The sequence below is a fragment of the Telopea speciosissima genome, chromosome 7 (assembly GCF_018873765.1).
Source record: "Telopea speciosissima isolate NSW1024214 ecotype Mountain lineage chromosome 7, Tspe_v1, whole genome shotgun sequence".
Lineage (NCBI taxonomy): Eukaryota > Viridiplantae > Streptophyta > Magnoliopsida > Proteales > Proteaceae > Telopea > Telopea speciosissima.
The window spans coordinates 4,381,139-4,392,436 of record NC_057922.1 but is presented as its reverse complement, the minus strand read 5'-3'; the positions used below and the strand labels follow the sequence as shown (position 1 = coordinate 4,392,436).

The 11,298-nt window shown below is 39.7% G+C and overlaps 1 protein-coding gene and 1 long non-coding RNA gene across 2 annotated transcripts; one reads left to right on the top strand and one right to left on the bottom strand.

Annotated features, from left to right (window-relative positions):
* Positions 1 to 828: 828 nt before the first annotated feature.
* LOC122666587 lies at positions 829 to 3,923 on the top strand. Its single transcript, XR_006333687.1, has 3 exons — positions 829 to 968; positions 3,175 to 3,180; positions 3,911 to 3,923. It is a non-coding gene; the product is annotated as an uncharacterized LOC122666587 (long non-coding RNA).
* Positions 3,924 to 7,102: 3,179 nt separating this feature from the next.
* On the bottom strand, positions 7,103 to 11,155 carry LOC122667384 (sulfate transporter 1.3-like). The gene is made up of 13 exons (XM_043863648.1): positions 10,768 to 11,155; positions 10,617 to 10,665; positions 10,323 to 10,530; positions 10,024 to 10,198; positions 9,871 to 9,936; positions 9,663 to 9,776; positions 9,467 to 9,583; positions 9,237 to 9,363; positions 8,810 to 9,096; positions 8,529 to 8,719; positions 8,115 to 8,200; positions 7,933 to 8,009; positions 7,103 to 7,246 (listed from the first exon to the last, which is right to left on the bottom strand). The coding sequence occupies exons 1-13, from the start codon at positions 11,104 to 11,106 to the stop codon at positions 7,103 to 7,105; spliced, it is 1,980 nt and encodes a 659-aa protein (XP_043719583.1). The 5' UTR covers positions 11,107 to 11,155.
* Between the last annotated feature and the right edge of the window lie 143 nt (positions 11,156 to 11,298).

Here is an 11,298-nt window from a genome sequence, read left to right as displayed (position 1 = left end):
GTCAGAATCAGCCAAGGCCGATCTCGTTTACTGTTCCAGAGCGAATGAGTTCCTTACTTTGTCAATTCCTGCAAAGAAGAAATTTTCACAAGAACCACCCACTTCGGGTTGCAGCATATCACCAATCCTCGAACCTGAGCCATTGCCTGGATCAAACAACCACATCCAGAATTACTTTCTTTCCAGGAGTACAAATAAAAAAGCCTAAAAAGAATATGAAATTTAGCATAAGACGCAATTTAAGCAACAAAGAGGGTGAGATTCAATTATAAATAAGAACCAGAAGAAACTGAAAATTTGGGAGCAAAGGAGCTGGGAATCCTTTTTGGTTTTGGGATCTGCTCCATTACCCTCTAGTCTACATATTCTGTGCTTCACTACAATTCCAACTATGCAATGGTTCGGAGAGTTCCTTGTAAGGCATTTCTCAGAAAATTCTTACTACCATAGTGATTCTATTTGGACCTATTGAGATAGAGAGAATTTCGTATCAGATATCACCAATAGTTGTTGAACCATAGCCCAATCCAGAGCAGGGAGCATCGACAACTTGTCAGAAAGGGAAAACTTCTAAGTAGACAAAAGACAAGGTCATACAGCCTTGTAGCAAAAAATCGTGTCCCACTATATCAGATCCCACCATTCCAACCTTTCAACTTTAGTAAAAACTTCAGAGAGTCCTAACTCATTGCTTGGGGTTGATATCGAATACGGTTGGAAATGCAGGATATCATGTCACAATCTCATGAATAATCCATGAAATTCAAGAATACAAACACTCGTCTACTCTTGCATAAGCCAATAAATTTGATAGAGAACATGCTCTTTTCGATGGGGAGAAGCATAGTGTCTGCATTGTCCATCCCTTTTGTAGAGAGTAACGAGTGATGGAGTTATTCCCGTCCTTGGATTCAATAGATGAACCACGAGATCTAGGGTTGGCAACAGAGATTCGAGGCATGGAGTTTGTTCGAATCTACGAAATTATGGACAACAAGCGTAGGATTTTCGCCTTTCATCTGGGGGTGGGGCGATCATTTAGTACCCCTCTCTGTCTGGGTCTCTCGGCACATACTACTTGATAGAGTTTGAAAACAAATGGGATTTGAATTGTCCTCACACCTTATCTGGTGGTTTCGGATATCTTGTATTTATAAACAATTTTAAACTTCTTTGTGACTGTTACAAGAGATAGAGATATACATGAGTTTGTTATCTACAAACTAGGAGAGAGACGTTTGAAGAGTTTTGTTGTTTGAAGACTCTTCTTTTGAATCCTTGGGTGACCGTTGAGATTGTGCGTTATCACACCCCCTCAAGCGCAACTGGGACTCTTGAACAGTAAGCTTGTCCCTGAGAAATCTGAACCGTGAATGAGATAATGGCTTTGTCATCACATCGGCCGTTTGATCTTGGGCGCATAGGTACCGAACATCAAGGGATTTTTTGGACACTTGATCACGAACAAAATGATAGTCGATCTCGACGTGTTTTGTCCGGGCATGAAGAACCGGATTAGCGGCTAAATACGTCGCACCAATATTGTCGCACCATATTAATGGTGGATTGGATAGCGTATAGCCCATATCACAGAGAAGATACTGTATCCATATTAATTCCGAAGCGGCATTGGCAATTCCTTTATATTCGGACTCAGTGCTTGAGCGTGCAACAGTTGGTTGCTTTTTCGAACTCCAAGAGATCAAATTTGGACCAAAGTAGACACAGAAGCCACTGGTTGATCTGCGATCATCGGGGCACCCTGCCCAGTCTGCATCAGTGAACGCAGTGATGTCAACCTTTTGAGCCGGTCTAAGTGAGAGTCCATAGTTGATTGTGCCTTTGATATACCAAAGAATACGCTTGACTGCCATCCAATGATCCGATGTTGGGCTGTGCATGTACTGGCACACCTTATTAACTGAAAATGACAGATCTAGCCGTGTCAAGGTAAGGTATTGAAGGGCACCAACCGTGCTCTTGTACAAGGTTGCATCCTCAAATTCAGACCCTGTGTCCCTTGTGAGCTTCGAACCCGATGGAGCCATAGGCATGGAGCATGGCTTAGAGTCCATCATGCTGGTTCGATTGAGCAAATCTGCGGCATATTTTGCTTGAGTCATATGAATACCAGTGCTGGAGTGACTCACTTCAATGCCAAGAAAGTAATTCAACCGCCCAAGATCTTTGATAGCAAATTCAACTCCCAATTTTGAGATTAGAGAAGAGATGCTAGGTGAATTGTTTCCTGTGACTATTATATCGTCAACATAGACGAGTACCAACAGTATGTGACCAGCCTCTCTTTGAACAAACAGTGATGAGTCGGCTTGTGAAGCTTGAAAATCGACTGACATTAGATATGAGCTTAACCGATGATACCAGGCCCTTGGTGCCTGTTTAAGCCCATATAGCGCCTTACGCAAGTGACAAACATGATTAGGGTGCCGGCTATCAACGAACCCTTGTGGTTGTACCATAAACACCTTCTCAGTTAGGTTGCCATTTAAAAAGGCATTTTGAACATCTAATTGCCGAATGTCCCAACTGTATGTGACCGCAAGAGAGAGAACAAGTCGTATAGTAGTGGGTTTAACCACAGGGCTGAATGTTTCATCGTAGTCAAAACCAGGCTCTTGGGTGAACCCTCTAGCAACCAAACGTGCTTTATATCAGTTAATAGTACCATCAGACTTGGTCTTGATCCGATAAATCCACTTGCACCCAACTATATTCATTGAAGGTTGATATGGTACTAATTCCCACGTCCCATTTTTAACCAATGCATTGAATTCTGCAACCATAGTTGCTCGCCATTGTGGATCCTTATTGGTTGTGGTGAAACACGTTGGTTCAGAGGGTGCAGTATTGGGTGATATAGGTGGACAAATAGTTTGTAACTCAGAGTTGAAGGCTCTTGGTTTTCTAATATTATTTTTGGACCGGGTTTGCATTGGATGAGTGGAAATAGGATTTGGCTGATGAGCTTCCACGGTTGTAGGTTGTGATGATGGTTGATTAATGATGGAAGTAGTGGGTTCAATTTGAGGTGATGGTGGAGAAGGAATAATTGCCAACTGATCCGTCTGGGTTGATGGTGAATTTGATTGTGGGTGGGCTGGTAGTGGTATTATGCTGGGAGATTGGTTAGGTAAAATAGATAATGGTGAACAGGTTGTTGTTTGCACCCCCTGAGTCACAATGGGTACGGGTAATGGTAAAATTACTGATGAATATGGTTTTGAGGTGGAAGTGGGTAATGGGGAAGGATCCACAAATGGGTACTTATCCTCATTAAACACTACATGGCGCGAAATATATATCCAGCCGGTGGGACGATGAAGACATTTATAACCCTTGTGTTGGATGGAATAACCAAGGAATACACATTGCAATGAGCAATTATCCAACTTGTGATGTTGATATGGGCGTAGCCAAGGGTAACATGCAGATCCAAAAACCCGCATAATAGTATAATCTGGTGCCTTCTTAAAGAGTTTCTCATATGGAGAAATATTCTTCAGCATTGGTGTAGGCATTCTATTGAGCAAAAATACTGTCGTACCAAATGCATGATCCCAATAGGTTTTGGGAATATTGGCTCTTGTCAAGAGCGCAAGTCCGGAATCCACAATGTGCCTGTGCTTTCTTTCAACAATTCCATTCTGTTCCTGTGTATGTGAACAAGAATATCGATGAAAAATGCCGTTGGCTGCTAAATAATCTTTGAATTTCTTGAATTCACCTCCACCATCTGACTGAAAGCTTTTGATTTTAACACCAAAATAATTTTCCACCTGTGTTTTAAAAACAACAAAAGTAGAGAGAGCTTCTGACTTGGTAGTTAATGGAAACATCCAAGTGTAACGGCTATAATCATTCACAAAAGAGATATAATATTTAAAACCAGTGAGAGAAGGCAGCGGAGATGGACCCCATAAATCTGAATAAATCAATTCCAATGGTGGATTACAACGAGAAACAGAATTATTGAAAGGCAAACGACTAGACTTGCTTAACTGACATGGTTCACAAAATTTAGAAGAGGATGAAGAAGGGTCTACAGGTAAGGCATGCTTTGAAATAATCGAGGACACTATACGTTGAGCAGGGTGTCCAAACCGATCATGCCATACCATTATAGGACCTCTTTCACCAACATAGGCAGTGGAGGAAGTTGAAGTACTTGACACAGACGATCTAACAGCAGGAGAAACTGATTTATTTGAAGCAGTTGCACCATTGAGAAGGTAGAGACCATTTTTACTCTGGCCGCGCATGAGGAGGTTCCCCGAGTGTCGATCCTTTACACAACAAAAATCAGGGTGAAACTCAAATATACAGTCATTATCTTTGGTAAATTGGGACACAGAGAGTAGATTTTTCTGTATATTTGGAACATGAAAAATATTTTTGAGTGCAAATGAAGACAAAGGAGTACGCAAAGTAGAGGAACCGACATGAGAGATAGGCAAACCTGAACCATTTGCTACCCGAACTTGATCGGTGCCATTATAGGTGGAAGGAATGGAGAGATTTGCCAGATCGGATGTGAGATGATGTGTAGCGCCGGAATCGTGATACCAAAGATCGTGCATGATTTGGTGAAGCAAAGATACATGGCAACAGTTGATTCTCGTTGTGTAATATTCGGATTGAACCTTTGATAGCATCTAATGGCTGTATGACCAGGTTTATTACACACTTGGCAATACACTGTGGATCGATGGTCCATGTTGTCATTGGAGAACCGACCACGACCTCTTCCACGGCTGCGTCCTCGTCCTCTGTAAGAAGGAGTTGTAGTGCTTTCTTTGACAGCAACATTGGCACTGGGAGCTGTTGGAACTACGTCAATTGCTCGACTTTGCAAGATAACTTCTTGGTTGTTGAGAATGCCAAGAAAATCATCCAACGGAAGGGGTTCAAGTCGTGATGTAATCGAAGTCACGAACCCATCATATTCAGGTCCTAGTCCATTTAAAATACTGAGCACCATTTGGTAATCAGGGACTGGGTGTGCCGCGGCAGCCAGATGCGCAGCCAAAGTCTTGGCTTGTTGAACATATTCAGCAACAGACATCGTTCCTTTCTTCAAGGATCGAAGTTGGAATTCGAGTTGCATAACCCGAGCTTGTGATTGGGATGCAAAATGCTTCTCAAGAGCATTCCAAACTTCATGAGAGGTATTTAAACCAACCACCAATGAGAAAACTGATTCGGTTAGTGTAGAGATGAGGCAGCAGAGAAGCATTTGGTCTTGCTGCTGCCAGGTCACATACTCTGGATTGTCCATGGTTGTTGAGGCAGCAACAGTGGTGTCGGCAGCGGGTGGTGCCGTGACAGTGGCGAGTGGGCAAGGATACGTTCCATCAACGTATTTAAGATATCCATGAAGTCGAAAGAGAGGTAAAAACTGAGCTCGCCACAACAGATAATTATTTTTGTCAAGTTTGATCTGAAGGATATGAGAAATATTTCCTCCAAAACCAAATGGAGTTGATGGAGAAGAAGAGATTAGGGAAGATGAGACAGAGGAAGCCAAGGAAGGAGAAGTGGCCATTACGAGAGTTTGAAAATTTGAAAAAAATAAAAGGAGAGAAAGAAGGGAGGATCGAGTGCTTAGGCACTTAGGCTGATACCATGATAGAGTTTGAAAACAAATGGGATTTGAATTGTCCTCACACCTTATCTGGTGGTTTCGGATATCTTGTATTTATAAACAATTTTAAACTTCTTTGTGACTGTTACAATAGATAGAGATATACATGAGTTTGTTATCTACAAACTAGGAGAGAGACGTTTGAAGAGTTTTGTTGTTTGAAGACTCTTCTTTTGAATCCTTGGGTGACCGTTGAGATTGTGCGTTATCACTACTATCTTGCTCCGGATAATGGATTTAGAGTTAACAGTTCATAAGCGGAAGGGGGGTCGAGAAATTGAAGAAAGGAGAAGAGCTCGTCCAGAATTGCTGCAAGTTCTATTCTTGGAACCTTAACCTGAAGATACCGTTACTCCAGTAAGATCATCAATTTTGGATGAAGCTATTCTTAGTTTCTGCCAGCGGGAGTTGCAGGTCGAAATCTGGCGCGACAATAAACAGTTTCTGTGCGAAGTCCAACAGTTGTTCAAAGAAAATGTGACGGTGCTTGCTTGGATGCTATGGTATATGAACTACGGTAAGTATCCATGCTTAGTCGATTCTGTCTGTATATCTGGTATTCAAAATTTATAACAACAAAGTCAATGTCCATAACACATTCTAACTAGGACTCTCTGCGATTTAAAAAAAATTGCAAATTAATGTCCTCCATTCTTCCCTTCTCTTTTTTTCGTTTTTGTTTTTGTGTAGACAGTGAGATATGGCAGTCGAAGCTAAAACCCAGAGGCTCAAGAAGTTGTCAGAGCTTCCAGATGATTTGGTTGTAAGGATCGGTGATTGTTTCACTCTGTTTTGAGAAGTGAGATACTCAAGTCAAAACACCTATACGTTTCAAGCAATATTTTTGCATGCTTGAATTTGACCCAGAAATCTAGATTCCCTCTTACTATAATCTCTATTGAGTCTCATATTGGGAGTTCCATAAATTTGTCCTAACATAGACAAAGGCATGCTAAGCCAAGCAATTAAATAATGCTAACAAATAAGATTCTCAACTTTATTATAGATTCCGTCAATATCTTTTGAATCTCAGGTACAAGATTCCGTAAAGTCATAAACATTACCCAAATGTGGCCAAAGATATGCTTAACCAAAAGAATTTGTACATTCTTTTAATTTCAAATTCAGTTCCTTTAAATCTTGGTGTAACTATGAGAACAGCATCCGAAGAGTTTAATTGCAAGGCAAACCTTTCATATCCATCTTTATTATGTTAAAAACAAACGAATGACGATGTAAAGACTCATACATCTCTACAACCACTCAACCATTATACCTATTGTGATCACCAATTTTCTTTTATTCACTGTCTCACCACATGTAAACACTCCTCTCCTCGATTATAATCATGTGTTATTACGTGCAAAGCTTTCCGCTTCTAGTATTCCAAAATGCGAAATGCTTCAGCAATGTATTGAAAATTTGTTCGCATCAATCTTTTTAGGCTTCTTCTAACATCAGAGGAGCACATTTTTTCACAGCATCTTTGACTGTAAGGAAGATATTCTCATCGCCGATCAAGTCTGTAAACTTGGATGTGTGAAGCTTTTCCATCACCTTCGGCCCAGGATTTGCCATGACAAGCTAAGGAAGACATGGGAATAATAATACACTTTAGTTTAAGAGTATTTATCTCTTAGAAATAAACAATATGACAATTATTTGCAATAATGTAGTAAAGGATCATGAAAAATGCAGTCCAGGCATAAAATACTTGAATTTTTGTGTGTTTTATTGAATTCCATTTGGTATGTTAAGAAATATAGGATCGATCTCAATTTAATTACAAGCAATGGTTTCATAATTTGGGGTGAAAGCATTGCCAGTAAGGGAGGATATTTCCTGGGAATGATGGGCTTGCTCTATCTGTCCCTAAATATTTCTCCACTGTTCCTTGTTTTTCCCCCTCTTTTGTAGATACTAATTTTCTGAACGAAATTTAAGAAAATGACTTCCTTCTTTTATAAAGGGAGAAAGTTTCTGTCTCATTCCTCCTTGGGAAAAAATTTAGAAAATACCACAACATTTAATAGTCAGAGTCTAACCCATGTTTGGCAGAACCAAGAATTGCACCTATTTCCTGGAACAGATAGAACCTGAGACCCGAGGGGGGTGGGATTTTGGTACTGTACTGCCTATATTCTTAGTTGATGCCAAAGATAAAATAGATGTATTTGTAGTGTTACCAGTGTCTTTTTTTTTTTTTGTTGTTGCAGGGGGGGTGTTGGTGGTGGTGGGATAGAGCACAGTGGAGTTATTTATTTGCTTACATTTACTTTTTTCTTCTGGAGACTCCTGTTTAGCTCTTCCATGGAATGGATGCCACTAGTATCAATGTCGACGACCGCTGTAACAAAATTACACAATATTAAGAAGATGAGTTTCAAAAGAATATGTGCTGAACAAGAAGTCTGATAGAAAGAAAAAAAAAGATCAATTGTTGATTGCTTACGTGACATCTCAATTATTAAGAACTGGATTCTTGGTAGGTTTTTTGCATTCAGTTGTGTGTCCTCATCTGTTAACCACCTCAAGATCCTGCAAGAAATTTGCTTTTGATGAGTTTGTTCCTGATATCTTATTTTGTTTGTCAAAGCAGTGGGAAATTCGACTGTATCAAGAGATCTAGAATTACTGGTACCCAGAGACAAGGGTGGTTGCCTTTTATTAAAAAGTGACCTGTTCTGTTATAGGATAACTGTAATACTCTAATTAAACAGGAATTATTGGAGGTGTGATAGCCCTACTGGATGTAGCACCATCTTCCTTAGAATTATAGACATAGTGAATTGTTACAAATTACAAATACAAGCTGAAGGAAGATACAGAGTTAATAGATTGCTGTTTGTATCAGAAAGCACCTTACCTCTCCCTGACATAATTGGAGTTGGAAAAGTATATTGCAGAATCAACTCTCACTATAAGTACTCCGGGAACCTTGGTCGCCTCCGGATATTGTTGGATGTCCCTGTAGACTGTTGTTGTGGGGATATTTCCAAGTATTGCAGTCTGTGGCCTTGTGAATGGTAGGAGTATTTTTGCAAAGGATATTATAACCTACCACAAAGAACAATGGAGACACCATGAAGTTGATGATACTAGAATGATGCTGTCAAAATATGAGTAGTTATAAATCCAAATCCTTACTGCAATCAAGAGTCCAATCTCAACAGAGTCAAAAACTGTGCCAATAAATGCTCCTAGGCAAGCAAGGAAATCAAATTTATCTGTCTTCCATATTTGTACTGCAGCCTTAATGTCGATCAGGCTAAGTACAGCTGAAATAATGATAGCAGAAATGACGGCATTTGGGGTATACGCAAAGACGGGTGTGATCAGTTCTAAAACTAGTAAAACGATGATTGCCATCACAATGTTGGAGGCAGCAGTTTTGCAACCTGCCATGTAGTTCACAGCTGTGCGAGAAAAAGAACCTGCAAGTGAAGAAAAGCTTATTAATCTCACAGGCAGAAACATTTAGTTTGAGACAACTGATATCCTATCCTAAATTAAATTTTTGTGTTCCTTGAGGAAGTCTGTGCTTACAATGGAATGAGAATAGTTCTTTTAATACCTGTTGTTACATAACAAGAAGTCACTGAACCAATAAGATTCATCACTCCTAATGACATCATTTCTTTGTTTCCATCGAGTTGATAGTCGTTGACCGATGCAAATGTTCTTCCAATTGCTATTGATTCCTAATAAACCCAAATTAAGCATTTGTAGTCAGATGCAAGCAAGAAACATTCAGACATTTAAATGTGTTGAGAATTTGAGAGATGGGCATCATAATTTGCTTACCGTTAAGGCTATCATACCAGCTACGACGCCAATCCTAATACCTGAAACTAGGTATGTCCCAGTGAAATATAGTTGATTTGCAGATAGTGGATTGATACCTTTCTGTATATTGCTCACCTGCATACATTACTAGATTAGTCAGTTTTTGATATTACTATTGCCTTTTGTGTTGAAAATTCAAAAGCTTATTACTTACGGTTTGAACACCATTTTGCTGTGCATGGGTAATGTACACAAAAAAGGTGGCTAAGACAAGAGATGTAAATGGCGCAATTGCAGACACCCAGAAAAGCTTCTTATACTTCTTTCCCTGTTTTTCTCTCATACCATAATGCAAAGGTCAGAGGACTTTAAACACTATAAAATCCTGGGTAAATAGAGGGTACATGAATGGGGACACTTACGATATACTTGGTAATTAGAAGGAAAATCAAGAATGATGCTCCAATGAGTATATTCTGCCAGCTCCACTGCAAAATATAGTAGATGACTTAGTGATCTGTTGTATTAGAAATTATGTTTTACTTGAAGAATGAAAGGACTGCGAGATTGCCTACCCCATGAGGCGCTGCGACAAACACTGAGGTCATAACAGATACGATGTCACCATTCGGTGTAAAGTTTACTATGCCCAGAAAACCTTTAAGTTGTTGAAGACCAATTGTAATGGCAGCTCCACCCATATACCCAATAATAGTGGCATGGGATAGGAAGTCAATCAAGAACCCCAATCTAGAGATATAAAGGACCACAAAATACATTTCAGTATTGTATGATATCTTCGTCATGAGTTGTAAAAATATCAAATAAACAAACAAAATCAATAGGAGATCAAATAAACATAAAATTCACAAACCTAAAAAACCCAAGTGCAGCTTGAGTAATTCCAGCAAAAAAAGTTGCTGTAAATGCCAGTCGAGTATACTCAGCTGGATTAGCAATGGGATCAATCACACTCCGGAGCATGGTTCCCATCAGGAGAGACACCACAGCAACTGGTCCAATGGCTATATCTCTCGAACTCCCCAGGAAGGCATAAACCAATGGTGGTGTAAAGCTAGAGTCTGTAGAAAACCAACCTCAAATCGATAAATGCATGAAAGGTGCAACAATCTAAATCAATTGTAACTCAACAATGCAAAAAACTTACAAAGCCCATATTGGGGAGAAAGATTTGCAAGCTTTGCGTATCCAATCCCCTGTTGTACAAGTTAAAAGAAGGGATTGTTAGAATCATTTATATGTTGAGATTATTTGGTTACTCTTATCTTAACATTATTGCTTTACTGTCTCTTAGCTACCTGGGGTATGGAGAGGCTAGCAATGGTGAGTCCTGCGATGAGATCTCCTTTCAACTTTATTAAATTGTAGTTTCTCCCCCATTCTATAATTGGGAAAATTGATTGGAGGCCTAACATAAACTTTTTTGATCCGGGTTGGCCTTTGAATTCGCGTAAAGGGTCATCTGGAAAGAACATTTCCTTTGAAGCTGCTGTTATTTCCTTGAAGAGGTTCTGTTTGATAGGCATTTCCACCTTGGGAACATATGGTACTTCCTCTGCGTAGATGCGTGAGGATTGCAGGCGTGCAACATCAATCTCTTTTGTCTCAAGCTCCACATCCATGGAAGAATGAGCCATTGGAAACAGATATTATTGATGATGAAGTTTTAACACAAATGCTATATTTTCACCTGTACAACAGAATAATTAACTGTCACTGATTCAAAATTTGCAATGATATGATACACATTCAATGACTACATCGCGAAAATATGGGGCGCGGGGGAATAAAACAAAATGTACAACACTTAAAGAGAGAGAGAATCCTTT